The 20,915-nt window shown below is 36.5% G+C and overlaps 2 protein-coding genes across 4 annotated transcripts in view; one reads left to right on the plus strand and one right to left on the minus strand.

The window, feature by feature from the left end:
* Positions 1 to 700: 700 nt before the first annotated feature.
* On the minus strand, positions 701 to 16,427 carry LOC101210419 (extra-large guanine nucleotide-binding protein 3). Of its 3 annotated transcripts, none has more exons than XM_031882174.1 (8): positions 15,137 to 16,421; positions 14,920 to 15,057; positions 11,371 to 11,475; positions 11,102 to 11,287; positions 10,352 to 10,541; positions 2,354 to 2,598; positions 1,666 to 1,850; positions 701 to 1,573 (listed from the first exon to the last, which is right to left on the minus strand). In XM_031882174.1, exons 1-8 carry the CDS (start codon positions 16,145 to 16,147, stop codon positions 982 to 984), a joined length of 2,652 nt encoding a protein of 883 aa, XP_031738034.1. In that variant the 5' UTR covers positions 16,148 to 16,421; the 3' UTR covers positions 701 to 981. The 3 variants fall into 3 exon arrangements, with proteins under 3 accessions (XP_031738034.1, XP_011649510.1, XP_031738042.1); XM_011651208.2 differs by having other exon boundaries at positions 1,666 to 1,835; positions 15,137 to 16,418; XM_031882182.1 differs by having other exon boundaries at positions 1,431 to 1,573; positions 1,700 to 1,850; positions 15,137 to 16,427.
* A 3,387-nt stretch (positions 16,428 to 19,814) lies between these two features.
* The window catches only part of LOC101214945 (probable serine/threonine protein kinase IREH1), a 30,956-nt gene continuing 29,855 nt past the window's right edge, over positions 19,815 to 20,915 (plus strand). The window contains exon 1 of the mRNA XM_011651217.2: positions 19,815 to 20,777. Within this exon, the coding sequence (XP_011649519.1) occupies positions 20,069 to 20,777 (709 nt within the window). The 5' untranslated portion in view covers positions 19,815 to 20,068. The remainder of the gene's footprint in view (positions 20,778 to 20,915) is intronic.

Raw genomic sequence — 20,915 nt, forward strand, 5'->3', positions numbered from 1 at the left:
CCAGATGGCCAACGTATTCTTCCCAATTAAAAATGTATGATTGCATCTAATTATAATATTGATTGCTATCAAATTGCTATCTTAAAATGAGTTTTCTTATTATTATTGGATTGCGTTAGCTAATTGTTGATGATATCGATTGTTTTTTAACGATTGTCTTATCACTATGTCACACTAATTGTCAATAATAATGATTGCTATCTAATTACAATGCTAATTATAGTGGTATCAAATGTTATACGGGATGTTATCTAATTATGATTACTCCTTGATATTGATTGTTATTTAATTACTATCGATCTTACTTTCATATTATACTGATTACAAATGATATATTGATTTCTATCTAATTGTTACTTAATGATTTGATATTGATTGTAAAAAGAATGCTAATGATATCGATTGCTATCTGATTATTATCTACTACTAATTATCAATGATATCGATCATTATTCAATACAAATAACCTTATGAGCTTGATAAATGGTTAATTTCTTTTAAATTTGTGTTAAATCTAAGGAAATCATGCTCGGTTATCGAAATAACATATAGGTTGGAAGCAATTTGGGACATGAAACTATTTCATTTTCTCACATCGAGACTATAATTTCAATTTAAGGTAAGTTAAGCTTGTCAAACATGTGTGATGATAATAATAAAAAATGAAATAAAGGAGATAACAATTTAGTACCCTAGTACATAATGAATCAATAAAAGCTTACGTTTTATTGCTTAATTTAAACAAGGTACGCTTGCTATACAGACAAATCATCCCAAAATCGACCCAAAGGAAAAAAAATCTCCCCAGCCTTTAACAGAGACATTCCCATCTGTCCTCAATCTTTGAATCATGATATCTATTTAGAATTCAAACCAAAAGTGAAAATTGGAAAACCGTATCAAAAGTTCTCAATTGAGAACTAAACCAATTCCGCTGCTCGTTCCACCTTTCTTCGCAGAACCACAACTTCACAACTATCCTCAAGTAACTGGCAAGTTATTCATGCCTGGTGAGGAACTTATTTCAGTGCTGTAAAATGACTCATCACCAACGATATCATACATACTATCGTTCTTCTCTTCTTCCCATTTGAGAACCTCTCGAATATACCTAAATGCCTCATCCACTGAAGCACGCTCTCGAGCTCGTGTGTGCCAAACAAACAACTTTTGCCCACTAATGGAGAAATATAGCTCCTTGAATTTCACTGCAATGTAATAGTATGCTTGTTGTGCCAATGTCTGACTGTTGTTGTGTGGTTTCACAGGGCAGAAGTCCTGGAACCACTCACAACTAGACAATGGAACCTGATTTATCTTTTCCTCAAATGCATCATACTTGTTTAACAGCAGCAGAAAAGGAGTATTCCCAAAACAAGGGTGCCTCACCAAATGCTCGAATAAGTTTCTGCTAGCCAGCATTTTATTCTGCAGAGGACCCTTACTATGGGACAACATCTGGTCATAGTCACTCAATGAAACACAAAATATCATGGCCCTCACGTCTTCAAACATATCTAACCATTTGCAACCATCAACCAGTCCTTCGGAATTAATTTGAATTAGTTGGTATCTGTGGCAAGAAAAAGAAGCAACAAAAATATGAGAAAATGAAAAATGAGTGACGAAAAGAACACCACATAGAGGAAAAAGAAATTTTGTTACTTCGTTAATGGAGGGGGCAGTTCTAGATTTTCACCATATAATTCAGACACGGGGCTCCTATCATCAAAATAAAACTCCATAAAAGCAAGGCCATTGCTTTGACTGACTCCTTCAGCATACAAAATATCCTTGTCAGAAGGCTCGTATTCATTGCTTGATATCTCTATCACCTGCAGAAACATCCACTGAAGATAACGAGCTGGATATTTACAAATTATAATTATAGACTTTTAAGGGTTAGGGAGGGGGAAATAAAAGTTCAAGATTATCCTTTATAGACAATACTCAATGTGATAAACCACAATTCACATCATCTAATAAACTTTGGTGATAACAACAAAGCAAGGAATGTGAGTTTTCATCCCCCACCAAGAGCAGTTTATAGAATCCAATAGTAGAAAGCAGTAAACTATTATTTGATTATAGAACAAGGATTTCTGGTAATTTAATGCAGGAATCTAGTATCTTGCACTTGACGTAATACCATCTCATTATTTTTGCCTATATTTAAAGATTTGTACACTGTGTGTCAAGAAATTAGTTCTATGGAGGTTATCGTGAATATTTCACATGGATACGGAGCAGTTCTCCATCCTGTCTTCTCCATTCCGAATGGGTAAAAGAACTAGCCAAGGTGTTGGTGCATAATGGAAAGGTTGCAAAATAATTTTTGAGAAAAGATTCATACCCGATCAAGAAAATATTTTGTAACATCAGGAAGGCTGTGCAATTCATCTCTTCTCCTGTATGTTTCCTGAAGTGCAGAATCTTTCCACATTTCATCAACAATTGGAGCATATTCACGAGTTGCAGCAGGAAAGAAAGCATCCAAGTCACCAGTAGCCATAATATTCAATAACCAATCAGAAAAGTGTTTGAATCTTTGGTTGATTGAATATAAACATTGCTTACTTTCTGTTACTCCTGTTTCAGCTGCATATATTACACAAATCAGTCGATACAAAACATGCTCACCAAAGTTTGGCTGGTTAATTTCTATATTGCTTTCCGTTTCTACTCTCAAGTCTCTACCATATAGAGTTCAGAGTGCTTATAAAGTGCTCTGCAGCTAAAATTAAAATGGTACAGCCAGAACCCCAAAATCATAAATCAACACTGTCATTTTTCAGCTTCAATAATTGAATCAACAGAGGAGCAGATGACGCATATTGTTCTTAATGAGAAACAAAACTTTCGTTGATAATTTCTTTTTTTGAGAAAAAAGAGGGGCTATACACCACCACAACCCAAAAATGAAAAAACAAAGAGAATATGACAAAGAAAGCTCCAGCTATATTTATATACACACTCACATATATTCATGAGTGTCTTGAGTACCCAAGCCAACTTATGACCTTGACTATTCCGAATGACTCAAAGGGAACCCTTGAAAGATGAAATTTTTTCAATTAATTCATAAAAGTCTGTTTCAGCCTTCTCAAGACTTTGAATTGAAGGAATGCATCTTCCATAACATGCTTTAAATGAAAAAGATCAACTAGATTGAAAAAATCACTCACAAATAAAGTATCATAAACTATATTTGGAGGGTCCTTTTTTTCTTGAAGGAGACTAGGTTCTTTACTAATTAAAACTCAAGTACAAGAAAATGAGCAAAAATAAAAAAGCAAAAAGCAGAATCAGGAGGCGCACCCGAACATCTCAACTAGGTTGACACACCTCCTTACGTCCTCATCATATCCAAGAGCACATCAAATATTCCATAGAGACTCCAACTACAACAAAGTAAGTTCCAAACAAGGCAAAAGCAAGGCGAAAGCTAAAGGGAAACAAGGTTTAAAAAGCTCCGAAACAAGACCAAAAATAAAACACTAGTGGAAAACATTAGAAAGCAACAAATAGGAGGTCTTCAGCAAAAAACTTGATCAAGCTTGAGAAACTTATCAAGCTTGAGAAACTTGCCCTTCTGAGTGAGGACAAAATACACAGCACAGACTATCAGGGTTGTGAGATGAAGGCCGACCAATTTAAGCATATATCCTGAATGGAGTATTTGTTGAATTTCTTGCTCAAAGTAAACCAAGCTGCTGCATTTTTTTTGCGATATCCAATCTTTCAGGCCAGCCTATTGCCTTGTCAAGAAAAATTCATTGATTACGTTCAAACCAAAGTTCCACAAGCAGTGCTTTAGACATGTTTTCCCAAATGATTCTCGGCCTCTTTGACAGAAATGGGCCCTTGAGGAACTGAAAAATGTTCAGTTTAATGATCCATAAAAAACCCAAGCAACTTCGAAGAGGGAGACAAATTCCCCAGCAGTTGGCTGAATAAGAACAACAAATAAATGCAGTAGGTCCTCTCCTTCATACAAAGAGGGTAGAGGGAGGGCAATAGACAAATGTTGGGGAGCTTCCTTTGCATAGTCGAGGAGGAATTTAGAAGGCCAAATAGCATAATCCAGATTAAAGATATTAACTCTCCTTGGGCTGCTGGATTTCCACAGAGCTTTGTATATTCCTTTGTCCAACGAGGATAAGGGGAGAAAGGTGAGCCAAAAGAGGCTTAACTGAAAAAACTGCCCAAAGGATCAAGTGACCAATGTCTTCTATCATCCAAATTTAGCACCCTCTTAAAAGAGAGTAGGTGAAGCAGAGATTGGAAGTCTGAGATTTCATCCTCTTTTAAGATTCTTCGAAAAACAATTGACCAAGACATAATGGAATTATCCCAATGGGCAGCAACAGAACCACATGGTAGAAATGCAATTCTAAATAGCTTTCAGAATCAAAGGTTAAAAGGAATGTCACCGATCCATAAGTTTGACCAGAAAGCGATTCTACTGCCATTATCAAGCTTGAACAATATCCACCAAAAAACTAGCATCAAAAGATCAATCATAAACAAGGGCCAAATCCACCCCCGCCCCAAATCCTAAGGGAACAGTGATAACCCATTAGACTTTTTTGTAAGTATGATGATCAAATGCTTCTCAAGTTGAAGGCTGCCACTAGACTTTTTGAATGGTGTTCGGGGCAAAAGATTAATTGGGAGAAATCAGCCCTTACTAGTGTAAATATAAATGATGATGACTTGTTTCAAACAGCAGCCCGTCTTGGTTGCAAGGCAGAAAAGTTACCTATTCTCTACTTGGGTCTCCCCCTCAGAGGCTACCCTCAGCAAAGGGAGTTTTGGCAGCCAGTCATTGATAGAATTCATAAGAAATTAGATTGATGGAAGTGCTTTAATATCTCTAGAGGAGGACGGCAAACTTTATGCAATGTTGTCTTGGCCAGCCTCCCTACTTACTATTTGTCTTTGTTCCTTATTCCAGTTCATGTGGCAACTTCATTGGAAAAAATCATGAGAAACTTCTTTTGGGAAGGATTTGCAGGCGGCAAGATCAATCATCTAGTAAAATGGAGCTTGGTTTCCCTTCCTTTAAAAGATAGAGGTCTTGGTCTAGGGGGCGTTAAAACCCAAAATTCAGCTTTGCTTGCTAAGTGGGGCTGGAGATATTCTAAGGAAGTTTCAGCTTTATGGAGGAAAATAATTTGTAGTATCCATGGCAAAGATACGTTTGATTGGGTCACTTTGGAAAAATCTGGAAATAGCCTAAGGAGCCCTTGGGTTAACATTTCTAGAATGTGGAGGCTAGTGGAGCATTTAGCTCACCTTAAACTTGGTAGTGGCAGCAGAATTGGTTTTTGGACAGATTCTGGGTCAGTCCCTCTACTCTCAAGGAACTTTTTCCTTCGCTTTTCGGAATTGCTTTATTACCACAAGGCTAAGTTGCTGATCGTTGGGATCATAATACCCTCTTGGTCCCTTTCCTTTAGAAGAAGCTTGAAAGAAGAGGAAATAATAGCCTTTGGTTCCTTATTAGCTCTTCTTGCGCCAGCAAGTGTGTTTGATTTTGATGACTCCAAGGTTTGGTCAATTGGACTGCAAGGTAGATTCTATGTTAAATCTCTCTCAGCCCACTTGAATTCTGCCTCCCCAATGGAAAAAAAAAACTCTTTAAAGCCCTATAGAAATCAAGTGGCCCTCAGTGAGTGAACATTCTGATGTGGATCATGTTTTTCGGGTCCCTAAATTGTGCAGAAATTCTTCAAAAGAAATCTCCAAGCATGAGCCTCCAGTCTTCGGTTTGCCCTCTCTGTATGAATGCTAATGAATCATTGCTTCATCTCTTCCTACTTTGCCCCTTTTCCTTAGTTTGTTGGAATAGTTTCTTCTCCATCTTTGCTATTGCTTGGGTATTCGACACCACCCTCAACTCCTCTGTGCTTCAACTATTGAAGGGTCCGCCTCTTCCTTATAAGCCTCAGTTGATTTGGATAAATCTATTAAATGCTCTGTTAGCGGAATTGTGGTTTGAACATAATCATCGAATCTTTCAAGACAAAGAAAGATCAAGCCAAGAAAATTTCAATTCAGTGCAATGTGTTGGAGAAGTTGAGAGTCCCACGTTGGAAAAACCAAGGGGACTCATACTCCATATAAGGTAGATGGGCTACTCCTCTCATTGCCAATTGGTTTTGAGATGGAACCTCATACTACCAAATTTAACACAATGTAATGCCAGCAGCTTGGTGCTCTCTAAAAAAGATTTTTGCAAATTACTCCACTCAAGACCTTTGTCTCAATTGGACAATTTTTCTATCTCAGTCAGTTTCCTAGGACTACTTCCGATGTGGTCCCTGTACTAATAAGGCTCACCTGTTTTCTGGCCTTTTTTCTTTTCTAGTTTTCGATGATTTTTTAGATTTGCTGTATTGGCTGGATTCTGCTCTCACTGTAATAGGTTGGACTTAGTTCTCATTGTTGTAATAGGCTAGTTTTAGCTGGGATATGATGTTTTGGTGCTAAGGGGGTGTCAACCTAGTTGAGATGTCTGGGTGCACCTTCTGTCCCTATTCTTCTTTCGCTTGTTTGGACTTTTTTATTTAGCTCTTTGTATAATTCTCTTGTACATTGAGTTCTTATTATTAATTAAGAAGTTTGTCTCTGTTTCAAAAAAAATAGAAGAGATCAAGCTAAACAAAACAAAACAAAAACATAACTGAAGAAATCTAAATACAAATCATAATGCAAAATTCTCACATAAAGAACTAATTTGAAACAAAAAACTTGCAAGAAGATGCAACGGACTACCTCAGAACTGTGTAGCCAAATTATTCTTGAATCCAGACGAAGCTCGAAAAAGTCTTCCACTATTTCAGCATCAGCGTGAAAGATTTACTTGCCACCCACATGAAGGGAAATCCAATAAAGACTGAAGTTGGTCTAACATTCAGGAGGAATATATTAAACTATTGAAGAATCAAGTTAGAATAATTCTAAAATCAGCAACTATTGATTTTAAATCATCTGGTATTTTGCAAAACCAGGGACAAGAACAAGTAACAGAAGGCAAATTTAAGGATCTTGGCTCTTCCTTGCATTGAAACAGAGCATTGAGATCTGTTTTTAGAAGCTAAAAAAGTTTATGACTTTCAAGCTTGGTTGACCTATCCAAATGCTCCAATTCCTCATTACTAATGTTGAATGGGAGTCGAAAAAAGTCTCACCCCTCTTGTTGGATTGATTGAGAAGGGTTTTGCTCGGAGAGCCTTTCAGAAATTTTACCTTGGAGTTGGGCAAAGACACCTCGTAGTAATTAAACTGGGTAGAGTGAGGATAATGACAAAATTGACTTAGAGGAACGGGTCGGGGCTTGATTTTGGGTGCAACTAACTTCCAGTAAATCAGGATTAGCCTCTAAAAACAGCTCGGAGCTGTTGGAATAAACTAATGAAAGAGAATGAGCACTATTTCCCTCAAGCAAAACGGGTTCTTGATCTTTGGCCTTTTAAGGAATGTTTTGCCATAATCTTCTTTGATTTTTTCTTCTAGATAAAATACTTCGGAAATGGCTTGAGGTAATGTGTGAAGATCTTAGCATATTTCTTTCTTTTCAAATTTCCTTTGGATCCTGACTTTGTTGAGGAATAAAGAGAAGAAGAGGAAATGGAAACTAAAGATGAAGGGTTAAATGGAGGAGCAACCATTGAAGTGGGACCCACATTGACTTTCTTCAGGAAAATATCAACTGGAATAAATTCAGATTTTAACTTCTTGTTCAAAGGATTGGAGGAAAGAGGATCACCAAAAAGTGGGTTGTTGTCTGGTTGAGGAGACTTTCCAGCTGTAAAAGGAGAGACAGCCAGAATTTTCTCTTTCTTCATTAAAAGTGCCTCTTCAAAAGTGTCTTCAACTTCCTCTGTCTTGTTCCTTTCAAAATTAAAATTCTTAATTTTTCTCCTTCTTAAGTGTGGCTCTTCAAATCCAATTGTGTTCACACTGCTTTCCTTAGTCCAAATATAAAACTACTGTCGCTTCAGGGGAGGTAATAGGCGTCCGCACCAGCGCCGGTGAGACTGGATCTTTGCTTCGGAAACATTTAGAAGGCTAAGCATTTCAGAAGCGATAGTTTCCAAACCTCCAAAATGATCTCCTAGAACTTTGAACGTCTGATTGCTCTAATAATCAAGAAGGAGGTTTTTTATTTTAATCCAACCTCCATAGCCTTCAATAACAGATGGTCTGCTGTGTTTTATTTTGCTCCATTTCTCAAAATTTAAATGAAAATGACCCATTACTTGCCATAACTCTTCTTTTCCAACAAACTCTTCTAGAGATCCTTCAGCCAATTTAATCAAAGCATTCTTTGCAAACAATGGATTAATGATTGTTTCTTATTGAAAAAGATCCTCCAAGGTTTTTCTAATTTCCTTCCAATCATCAAACACAAATAATCTTGAAATGATCCATAGATTATCAAAGTCTTCTTTTAAAACTTCCGGATTTTTTTCACCCAGTGCTGAGGTGCACTCTGAAATTTTTATATCAAAATAGGGAAGAAGTGGTCTGTTTTACCAATTCTTGAACAGAGGATCCATTGCGCATCACTTTTTCAGCATAACTTGTCCCTAGTGACTCGAAAGGAAGCTGCAAGGAGGTCTGGAGATGATTTCTGAATCAAATCGAATAATCGTGCTTCATCAAGAATCTTTCTAACGTTTTGTGAAAGGATTTCCAACCCTGTCGAGAGACACCAAAACGAGTATGGATGAAGGATAGATTTTTGTTCCTCTTCCAAGCTACACACCTCATAACCCAACCTTCTTTTGACATAAATTTTAAGAGCCTTGTCCTTTCAAAACCATCAAAACCATTTCGAAAAAGAAAAACATTCTGAGGGCCGTGGAGGAATCCAAAAATCTCTTTCAAAACCATCTGAATTGAGTGTCTGATAATGTCAAGATCTTCCGAGCTTCCACATCTTCTATATGAAAGTAATCTTTGATGAACCAAATATAGTAACGAGTCTTCGCTACTTTGCATCTTTCTACTTCCATTATCACCAAAATTAGATTTTCACTTAAACAAGGATGGACAAGAAGAACAAGCTCTAGGAGACTTATCGGAGAAGAAGGATGAGAAATATCGGAGGAGAAAAAGGAGGTCGAAGAGAGTCATTCTAAGGTTCTTTCGATCAAAAGAAATTGTCTACCCTGATGGTGTTAAAAATATGGAATTTTAGAAGATTAAATTTTGTTGATGTGAGACTAAGGAAATAAAAGAGAAAACAATTAGGGAAATTTACATTTTACTAGCTCTATGTCATTTCACTTCTATGTGGAAATGATGAGGGCGATATGGGGGTGTCAACCTTGAGATGTCCAGGTGCGTTATCCCTAGTTCTTTAATTGCTCATTGTATAACCCTCTTGTACTTTGAGCTCTGCCTCATTTTTATAACAAATGAGATTCGTTTCCTTTTCAAAAAAGAGAGTAAATACCCCTTGCAAGTACACCAAAAGGAGTGGTTTCCTCCTCCAAGGTTTCGACATATGGTTTGTGTTGAGGAGCAAAAGTACTTAACATTCCTCAAGTCCAATCAATTATCAGTCATCTTCAGGCTTTGTTCAAGTAGACAGGCCTGAGATGATGTTATGCATAACCATAAATGTCAACCAAAGTTGATATCAAGATCCCTCTTGACGAGTAAATAGAACATGACCACTTTGATTTTCCTGTACAGGCAATGGAGTATTGACTTCCACAAATTCATCAGAAATAATTCCAATGGAATGAAACTTGACTTCAGGTTCCCTTTGTTCACTCTTTCTAAGCAACCAAGCAACTTTTCTTTCCACCTTCTCAGGCTTTCACCATCCTTGTCCTTATCAAGTTGTTCCTTGAGTGAAAGGAGAGGCCCTAGAGTGAACCCATCTTTATCATCAACCTCTAATTCCTCACTCTTCTTTTCCTGCCAGAACTCATCGACTTTTCTGGCAGACAGACACTGCTTCCTCCTCAACTGCTTCCCAACCTCCATCAACAAAAGCATTCAACCTAAACAAATATTTTGAATAATATAGTCTAGGGCATCTTATCGGTTAACAGAAGGATTTCTTTTTTTTTTTGCCCCCATGGAAATAAGACTTCTCAAAATATTTCATACGGTAAATTCATCCTACTTGTTAATCACTGCTTAATCACAAATATTATGCCAATTGTCTGGTATCGTCAAGCATCAAGGTTGACGATACCAGACAATTGGCATAATATTTGTGTGGGTCCTTTTATTATAGTTACAAAAAAGGAAGTTAAATTTCTTTTCAATGCAGAAAGTGAAAGATATCTAATTAACAAGCGGAAATTTATAGGCAATCCCAGACCTGTGCCAGCCTTTTTATCCAATTTCTCTTCTATAACGGCTCCAGTTTTCTTTTCAATAATAGCTTCTTCTTCAAACCGCTCCCGCCCCTCGAGCAAAGTACTAAGATACTTATATACATTGCTTTGAATCATAAGCTTTATATTCTGAAGCTCTTCTGGACTGAACTTGTTCCCATATAAAAATCTAGCCTGCTCCATAGAAACAGGGCAAAGATACCTTGAGCACTAAAAGATGCTATGAAATTCCAAATAAAACTCAAGGGCAACCTATTGAACAGATCTTCAAGTAAGGTCGTGCTATGAAACTCCAAATAAAAAATACCAAGAAAGAACAAACTTTCACTAAATTAGAGGACATCCAAATCATACCTTACCATGATTTTCTTTTATATAAATATATATATACACACATAGATACACACACACAGATATATATATACACGCACACAGAGATACACATACACACATAGATAAATAAATATATATATAAGAAACATATTTCATCGATGTCTGAAATTTATCAGAAAAGTTGACTGGATGATTAAGCAAAACAAACAATTCGTCATTATTTTTTATTAGCATTGTTTTCTAAAACCTTGCGTGTCTAAGGTCAACTTATATACATCAAGATCAAATCATGGTAAGTTTCTGTGAGATGGCATCAGTATCGAAAATGAAATGAAATGGGAGCAGTTCTCGAAACTAAATGAATGCTTGATTGGGACAAAAAGAAATAACATGAGACGCACCTGCTTAAACAAAGTGCTAGTTCCAGATCCTTCAATCCCAAACAAGAGAAGCTTATGAATTCTCCCATGCTCCAAATAATCTGGCACAGATCTGCCAGATATGGTGGTTGGATCGTCTTTGGGTGCATGGAGATTGACGGGAGGTACTGGAAGTGAAAATAACGAACACAGCAAGCGAGTCGATGCCTGCCTACCAATAGTCATAAGATAATCAGCACGATAAGTCTTTACTGCAATTAAAACCAAAAGGTCGATGCAAATGATAGAACCTTTCCCCATATGTTTCCTTTAATATTATTTTGACCCTCTTCCTCATAAGATCCATCATCATACACCCAGAAATGAGTATCTCGAGGACACTGCACGTTGGCCAACTGAGAGAAAAAAACACGATAAGAGCAAAGTACAGACATTTTTCAACAGAAAAAGCATAAGAATGCTTGCCCCAATACTATAGATAAACTCAACACAGAAAGAAAGTGCAACATCTTTTTCATTACCAAGGATGAAAAGTTAAAGTAGAAAACTTAATAAGAGTCAGACTTGTTAAGTGATATATAATTAAATTCGGCTTCACTCATCAGCTTAAACAACTTTTGAGTCGATTGATGATTTAAGATGGAATCAAAGTAGATTGTTTCATGATGTCCTGGGTTCAAACCCCTGCATCGTTTTGAAAAGGCAGTCACAAGCTAAGGATTTAGACACAGTCAAGCTGATCATACCATCAACCATGTTCTATATACATACAAGAAATGACAAGGTTATGGTTTTGATAGTTTACTCTGATGATATCATTCTTATAGGTAATGATGAGACAGACTTTCGTGAAGAAAAAGTTAGCTAATGATTTCCAAATCAAAGACCTAGGAACTTCAAAATATTTCCTATGCATGCAGTTTGCCAAGTCTAAAAGTGGCATTTTGGTTAACCAAAGGAAGTATATTCTTGATCTTCTTAAAGAAACAGGTTGGCTGCAAGGTAGTTGAAACTCTCATTGAGCAGAACCTGAAATTGGTAGTTGCTACTGGAAAAGAAATAAAAGAAAAAGAAAAGTACCATAAACCTGTGGGAAGACTTGTATATCTCTCTCACACACATGACACATCTTGCCATCGCCTTTTCAGTTAGTATGGTATGTCAGTACATGCATGCTCTTGCACCAACTCGTTTTGATGTTGTTTACAGAATCCTAAGATATTTGAAAGGTACTCCAGAGAAAGGCATATTGTTTAGAAAACCTGACCACCTTAATTTTGAAGTGTACACTAACTCTAATTGGGTGAGTAGCACAACTGAGAAGATCCACTTTTTGTGCTCCTTTGTTGGAGGAAATTTAGTTACTTAGACAAGTAAAAAACAGAGCATGGTTGCAAGAAGTAGTGCAAATGCATAATTTAGAGCATTAGCCCATGGTATTTGTGAGGGCATATGGATAAGAAGACTATGGGAAGAATTGAGATTCTCTCAGACAATGCCTATTATTATGGTAACAAGACAGGAATGTCCATTGCCCACAATTCAATCATTCATGATAGGACGAAACATATTGAAGTTGTTAAACACTTCACCAAGGAGAAGATTGTTCAAGGAATAATATACATCCCCTATCTTCAGACAAGGGAACAAATCGCAGATATGTTAACTAAAGGTCTTCCAAAGTGGCAATTCAATAGCTGCCTATTGATAATATCTTCAAACCAGCTTGAGGGGGAGTGTTGATTGTTTTCTTGGTTAATTTTTTCCTTTAATGTTAATAATTTCATTGTATTTAAAGATATATTTGTATATTTATTTTTTCCTTATTTTTTATTTTCTTACCATGGGGTATTACTTCCATTTAAGAAAACCTTTTTTTTTCGTAATGAAATAAGAGAATACATTTTACACATTTATACTCGACCTTTTAAATCCATTTACATCCAATGGAGTGATTACCACGAGAAAGAGAAATATGTTAATTGGTTTTCTGTGGAGTGATTACAAGTCTGTTACTGTGGCAATTTAACAACAAATCAAATATGTATATAACATTTAAGCACAATCCATTTGACAAGAAGTGATAGTGGTTAGTAACAAATTTATGGATTTACATTAGAGGAGGTTCTTTTCTTTCTTTTTGAGATGAAACAATAAATTTCTTTTTTTCTTTTTGAGAGGAAACAATAAATTTCATTGATTAAATGAAATTATAAAATGAGACCTATTTAGATTATTTCAAAAAGGTTTTCCAATAGGCTATAAGAAATTTTAAACCGTTAAAGATTCAATTACCAATGCAGTATAGTAATGTTGTCTAGGTAATGTAATAAAAAAATGAGATTGTGATACGGAAAAGGTAAGTTCTCTCTCTCCCCTCTCCCCTCTCCCCTCTCCCCTCTCCCCTTCTGATTGCTGACGCTTTCTCCCTGCTTTCTCCCTACTGACGGAATTAAACCCTCATTATGGTCAATTGCAAAGTCCTCCAGTCTCACTAATGTATTTGGAAAGAAGGTAATCGAATTCATGTTGAAAATGTGGAATCTAGCAGAATACTGTCAGTTTCCGAAATCAACTAGAATGGTTTCTGAAGGCTGTTTCGGATTTATTAAGAGGACCAGAGGATAAGTTCTTTCAAAAGTTGGGTGATGTGGATAGAGGAAGACTGAAAATTTCGAAGTTTAAAACAAAGGGAGGTTGGATGTTAAGATGTGATTTCTTGCCTTCTTTAGAAGGTCATTCAAATTTAAGGGTATGCTCAGGGGAAAACAAACAGGGTTGGAAGTCGTTCCTTAACATGCTGGAAAATTTCCTTAGTAAAGAGGAATATGTTAATTGGTTTTCTCGTAATCATTTAAAGAATACTCTTCCATCTTTGACAAGCAACCCGAGTTAAGTCAACACAAGGAAGGGCAACGTTCCTGTCTCAAAGAAAGCTTCATAGGCATTCCTTAGTTCAGTAGGTCGGTCTGAGCCTAAAAAAAGTGGACAGTGATACTTCCTCAGCCTGGAAATCAGATATCAGGATCAATGGGTGATTAAGAACTCTGAAATTGCTCCCAACTAACTTTGGAAGCCTCTGGATTGTTACTAAACTATTTGCTTTTGATGATTGGAGAGTGATCCAAAAACTACTGGAAGATTATTCTCAAGCAAAGATAGTCATAAATCCCGTATTCAATGAGAATGCCCTCATTAGTCTTAATCAAGGGTCAATTAAGGATTTTATATCAGTGAGGAAGGAAAGTGGCAGACTATGGGGTCTTTTCACCTTAAATTTGAAAAATGGGACAAACCCAAGCACAGTCGGCCGCTTGTCTTGAAAGGCTATGGAGGATGATTAAAAATCAAGAACCTCCCTTTGGATTATTGGAGAAGGAGTACTTTTGAGGTTATTGGTGATCAATTTGGGGTCCTGTGAACATTGCCACAGAAACTCTAAACTCACAAATTGCAGTGAAGGCAGGATTCAACTCAAGCAGAATTTATGCAGCTTTGTTCCTTCAACAATCGAGATTACAGATTTTAAGAGAGGGAATATATTTTTACATGGTGATTTCGAATTTTTTAATATAAATAATCAGTGAAGTATCATGACATGGATTGGATATCCACTGCCGAAATAGTTTCATAACAGAATTCTTAATTCATCTGATATATCTTTCACCTTTTTTCTTTCTCTCTTTACGAAAAATTAGCAAAGATTAATAGTGCACCATGCCCACATTATTTTCTAAACACTCGGCCAGCCAAAAAATTAAGGAATCCTTTCTCTGCTTCTTTTTTCTCTCCTATTGATGTGATTGATGAAAATTTAACGTGCACTTGTTAGTTGATACCTTCAGTACTCTGAGCTCAACCTTTGTGATTTCACGCCCGTTTATAAAAACTTTGGTGCTCCCTTTGCTTGCATCCGCCCGAAGCTTACCTCCAACATTCAGTTTTGAACTAATTATCCTGTCAGGCTTCTCTCCTTCCTAAAATGAAACGAAAAGTAAATAGAAGATGAATAGAAGACAGACAAAATTGGCGAACATGGATTGGGTTTTTTTTCACCTTTCCCCAAAGCCCCGAGTCCTTGTCGTACCAATACCTTCCCGGTTTCAACTTCTGCGGAGGTATCGCACAGCCCAAAATCTCGGCCAATTCTTCTGGACGTAACTGCCTTTCATTCACTATTAGCTGCTCGGGCCGAAGCTGATTCGCTGGGCACTCCTTCTCAGCTTTCATTATCTGCTTAATCTCCAAAGGGCTACATACTCTTGATAAAATCCTGGAACACTTGCCCAATACAGCCCTCTTCAACTCGTCAATTGGTCGTCCAATACAACCCACGCACTTCCGTCCCTCTGGCATTGATCCCATTGTCTTAAGTAAACAATTACTGCAGTACTGAGCATCACAGACCAAACAAGCTTCTCTCTCTTTCAACCGATTCCCTCTCCCACATCTACTACAAATTCCTTTTTTTTTCGCTCGTTTGTCTCGGGAATGGGATAAAGCCGGAGATGTCATCACGTCGGTCGTACACGACCTCGGAGAGGAAAATACGTCTTCCTCGTCGTCTTCCGAATCTCTCGGTGTAACAAAAGTTACAGTGTTTGCAAGCTTACCTTCAACAATAGCAGGTTCAGACTCTGAATTTAAGTGCTGAGCAGACAATTCTGAACTGAACACCTCGTCTACACCATTTCCAAACTTTGAGCGTTCACCACTATGTAATTCCAGCTGAACTCTAGGAACTGACGACGATCTCTGACTCTTCACTGGACTACGGGGGACCGCTCCATTGCTTAACCGATTGAACCTGGAAACCCTGGGAGCAATAGGATAAACAATCGGAATAGAAGAGACGTCGGAGATCGGAACAACGGAAGGAGAGAGAATAGAAAGTGATTCCAAATCCAGTGGATCGATCTTTGGTAGCTCGTGAGCCACAGGAGGGCCTTGATACTCAACTGCGATTGAGTAATCGAGGTGTTCTTCGTCTGGTAACGGTGCACCAGCAGGCAGCATCCTTCGTATAGCCTCTTGCCAAGCATTCTCCTCATCGGTATCTGAAGCCATGAGAGGATTTCAACAGTGGAGAGAAGTAAGATTGTAGTTCAGAAACCCGAAGAGATAGAGGAAGGTGAGGCGGACTGGGGAGATGATCTTCGAGAACTGAACGAGTTGAGCTCGTAGTAGTTGGCCGAAGAAGTAGACGGAAGAGAATTACGGAGATCGTTATGCGGCTGGGTGACACGAGCGACACTGCTGATCGGCACTGTTTCCCCTGGCCGTAAATTTAAAAACTAATGTGGGGGCAGGGTCTGGGTTGTTTGAGATCGGTTTCTCATTTTTTGATAAATGTAAATACACTTGTGATAGATCAATGTTGTTGTAGACATAAGACAATAGAGGTTTATCATCCCTAGATAATGATTGAAGTTTGTAACTATTATAGTTCTTTATTTTAGCATTTCTACAACATTGTTTTCGATGACCGTAAATATAGAGTAAAGTGGGATTTGAGTCATTTGTGAATTGTTTCTTAATTTTGTTATAAATGGAACATATTAGCCACGTATTGATGTTATCGTCAATACAAGATGATAGAAGTTTATAACTATTATATTTCTTCCTTATATCCTTTCTATTGGTGACACAGTTTGTTACTTAAAGTCCATTAGATGTTTACTAGTTGATGGATTTAAATAACAAAAAAATTTAATAATAGATTTTTGTATACTTTCTTATATAGTCAATCAAATACAAAGACTTGTATAATATATCAATGTCTATCGTAACTAGTGTGTTTAGTATAAAGAGTGGAGCTAGCAAATACTTTTATGTTCTTACAACATTTATGGACAACTTACAAAACTACTAACTCTAAATCTAGAATCAACTAAAGAAAACACGCATAATACTTATATAAACAAACTTGACATAATTGTACGACCTATAACAAACACATGACTTAGTGAGTGGTATTTTTTTTAACATCTTGGGCATACAACATATGAAATCATTTTCATTAACACGACTTTCATCACCTAATTTCATAAAACATAAATACTCATTAGTGTTTCATATTCTTTTCCACCAAGAACATGAATCATTCTCATGCTTCACCAACAGCATCCCTTGAAAAATTTTATGGTTCACTTCCTGTTGCTTAGCCCGCTAAATTCGATACGCTCCTTTTACGCATTGACCAGCTTCACTCCACCATGCAACCTTTTTCTATATGGTTTTCTCTACTCCTTATGTTCACGTAATAGTTAGCTCATTTATAGGAATAAGATTAATTGTTTATTCACCACATAGCATACAACCCCCATACATAAAACTTTACTTGAAACATAACGTAAGCTTTCTTTTATAAACATAACATAAGTGGATGTGAGTTGGACGTGCAAGATAGGTGAAATAGGTTAGTTTGGGCTTTGGAGTATGCAAGTAACAGGGCCAGCACACAGCTAGGTGGCATGAGGCACACGCCAAGGCCATGCGACAAGTCCTACACACAAGGTGTGCGACTATGGGCCATGCATGAGGTTAGCACGCGACCATGCTACATAGTGCCATCCGCATGCGCCAGTCAGTATGTTGCCTATTCCATGCGCATCAACCATGACAAAATGACATATTTTAGTTATTGTTTACACTTTTTCCGTTTTTTTTAGTAAAGTTTGGGTATTTTCTAAAGCAAAGGGGTTAATTAATGCTTGAATGTGATTATTTAAAGAAAATAAGAATTAAGAGGATTTTCAAGCCAAGAGGTTGAGCCACAAGTTTTGTTATTTAAAGTTAATAGTTTTCTTAGATGCTTTTAGATGCCAAATGATATTTATTTACTGATTTAGTAGACGATTCACAAACCATGGTTTGTAAACTATTTTCAAGCATGTCAAATGAATATGAGATTTGAAAGATATTTAAAGCAAACATGTGTTCAAAGCTAAGATTTTAAGTAAGTTTTCATGAATCTATGCTCATATGTTATATGTTGCTCTCTATGACCAGTTTATGTGCACATGATGATTTGTTGTTACTGATGTGAAGACTGACGAGTCTGTTCCTTGTACATCGTTGAAGGTACAATTCACTATGCTTGTGTGAAAAAGGTTATAGTTAGAATTGTGCCTATGATGAGATAATTATGTTGTTGACAGTGAGGTGTGCTGACACCAATTTTCGTGTTATGGATGGGTCATAAACCAATGATCAAGTAAAGTTTATATGTATTTTAAATGTTTGAAGTTTCAATATAAATGTTTATGAAATGTTATTCAACTTATTTAATGTTTCTAAAAGCGAAAGATTTATGCATAACTATTTAGAAAACAATGTTTTATAAAATTGTCATTTGTTGAATTTTTCAACTTATTCTTTCAAGTGTTTTCCCACTTTTCAGGTAGATCATCATGTTGAGCTTGTCTTACCGGTGATATTTGCTATACGCGAGCTGAGGTTATTTTACATCTACATTTAGCATGTTTATGATCTTAGCTTAAGTTTCAAGTTGCAAGCCTAATTAGTAAGTTGCTATCTTTAACTCTAAAGGCCAACTAGATTGAGGGAATTCCAACGAGAATAAAATTGTTGAAAATAAAGTATGCACGTGTTTAGTTGTACATGATAACGTGTATGTGCATGAGAATAAATTATATTTATATTTCATTTAAGTTTCAAGTTGCAAGCCTAATTAGTAAGTTGCTATCTTTAACTCTAAAGGCCAACTAGATTGAGGGAATTCCAACGAGAATAAAATTGTTGAAAATAAAGTATGCACGTGTTTAGTTGTACATGATAACGTGTATGTGCATGAGAATAAATTATATTTATATTTCATTTGTAAAATTAATTACGAAAACTCTATACAAATTGAATATATTAATCGATAACCAATAAACTTAATTCAATCGTGAGAAAAAATAATTATTTAACAATCAAACAATAACATTGATTAAATTATTAGTTATCAATATTTGTAAAATGAGTAATTTGATAGGACAAGTTGGATGAATGTATATACAACTATGATGTACTAATCAATAAAATTATGAATAAATTACAATCAATAAATGACAAACTAATTGTAAAATTATTAAGAATTAAATTCATATCATATTAACCATAGTGATCATTAACCAAGTGCATAATTAGTTAATTAATAGTTTTATTTTACAAGTTATTTAAAAGTACAATTTATTTAAAAACGAGTATGTTTATATACACAAACCTTATTATTAAATTAAATAAAAAGATACTATATATTAATTTATTTAAATTTTAATGTAATTTTATAAAGAAAAATGGTCAAAAATAGAACGTTTGACGAAATAGTTTAGAAAAAATATGTATTTTAGTATTTTTGTTTGATGGAGTATAAATAATTTGTTAATTTTTATATTTTTAAAAAACCAATCACAAATTAATTAATTTTAATAAAAAAATAAAAAATGTATTAAAGGATAGAATAGAATACACAAGTAAGAAAATCTATAGTTTTGAATGGGTAAATGATATGTGAGAAATTTCTCATGCCTAATCTACGAAATATTGTACAAATAAAACATGTTTATTCCATTTCCATTTTTCATCTCAATTCATTCAATCCAAATGGCTCTAATATTTGTGTCGTTTATCCCACTTCATTACAATTTCCTCAATCCAAACGGGCCGAGGGGTGGGGGCTTATAAACATCTGTCATTTGTCATTAATTTTTCTTTTTCTTTCAACCCAACTTTTGATATTCATTAGCCAGCACACATAGCTACCCTTCCTATATCCTCCTTCGACGTCGTTCCACCTAAAGTCTAGTCCAAACGTTTACTTTCGTCTCCCTGTTTTCAAACATCTCCCATTTTTCTATTTCTAGTTTCATCATAGTCTTCAATGTCACTCTGAGCGAGCTGTGTGTCTATCTCTATGTTAGAGACTGCACCGATTTTGAATACTTCCTCCATCCCGCAGTTAATAGTAGGAACGCGGTTGCTATGGTATTCAAAGGCAGGTTTTTCTCGTCCTCCAAGAAATCCGATTCTTCCAGCCCCGACGGATCCAGTCCCCGGTTCCTTGGTTCTAACTCACCCAACAGATCCGACAAGAAGAAGAACAAATCAGCCGCCAAAGATGAATCGCAGATTTCTAACCCCAGCAGCAGTAGCTTCAGAGGTACTGTTCTGAAAGATGCTTCCCGGAGCAAGGATTGGAAACGAAAAGACAGTCAAGCTCCATTGCCGATCGAGACGCCATCGAAGTCTGGTTCAATATCCGCCTTGAACTTGGGGCCGAAGGGCAAGAAGTCGGCCGATGTGAAGGACGTGGCGTCATCGGTTTCACCTATTCTGGCATCATCACTCGGATTGAATAGGATAAAGACAAGATCAGGCCCACTGCCGCAGGAGAGCTTTTTGGGTTTCAAAGGTGATAAGGGCTCCTTGGGTTCGAGCAATCTTTCCAGGAATTGTGGTGATGGAAGCTCAGGCTCGAATTCAGGTTCAACATGGTCGGGGTCTTCTCGTGGGGGGAAGAAAGAGGCGGCGTGTCAGAAAAGATTGGGTTTTCAGGACAATGTTAAAAGCTATATTCACGATGCTAGCAATTCCGAGAATATGCCAATTGGTAATGCACCATCTACTGAACGGAGTCCAAGTTTGTTAGGACAGCCTCGGATACAGAATATTGAATCATCCAACGAAGCTGGTATTGTTTTCTGGTCACCAATTTTGAAAAGCTTGTCGATATTGTGATTTTTGCATTTCGACCTTCTTTCATTGCACATCTAGGGGACGATTGGTTAGCTATAAAAACAATGAGTTGAGTTGCTAATAACTGTAGGGA

This window comes from Cucumis sativus, chromosome 1 (assembly GCF_000004075.3).
Source record: "Cucumis sativus cultivar 9930 chromosome 1, Cucumber_9930_V3, whole genome shotgun sequence".
NCBI lineage: Eukaryota > Viridiplantae > Streptophyta > Magnoliopsida > Cucurbitales > Cucurbitaceae > Cucumis > Cucumis sativus.

Excerpts from the sequence above, each read along its gene's own strand:
- LOC101210419 (XM_031882174.1), bottom strand. The coding sequence starts at position 16,147 with ATGGCTTCAGATACCGATGAGGAGAATGCTTGGCAAGAGGCTATACGA. Across the intron at positions 11,476-14,919 it reads TTGAGCTCAGAGTACTGAAG|TTGGCCAACGTGCAGTGTCC; the intron begins GTATCAACTAAC and ends TTTTTCTCTCAG. Across the intron at positions 2,599-10,351 it reads GGATAAAAAGGCTGGCACAG|CTGAAACAGGAGTAACAGAA; the intron begins GTCTGGGATTGC and ends TAATATATGCAG.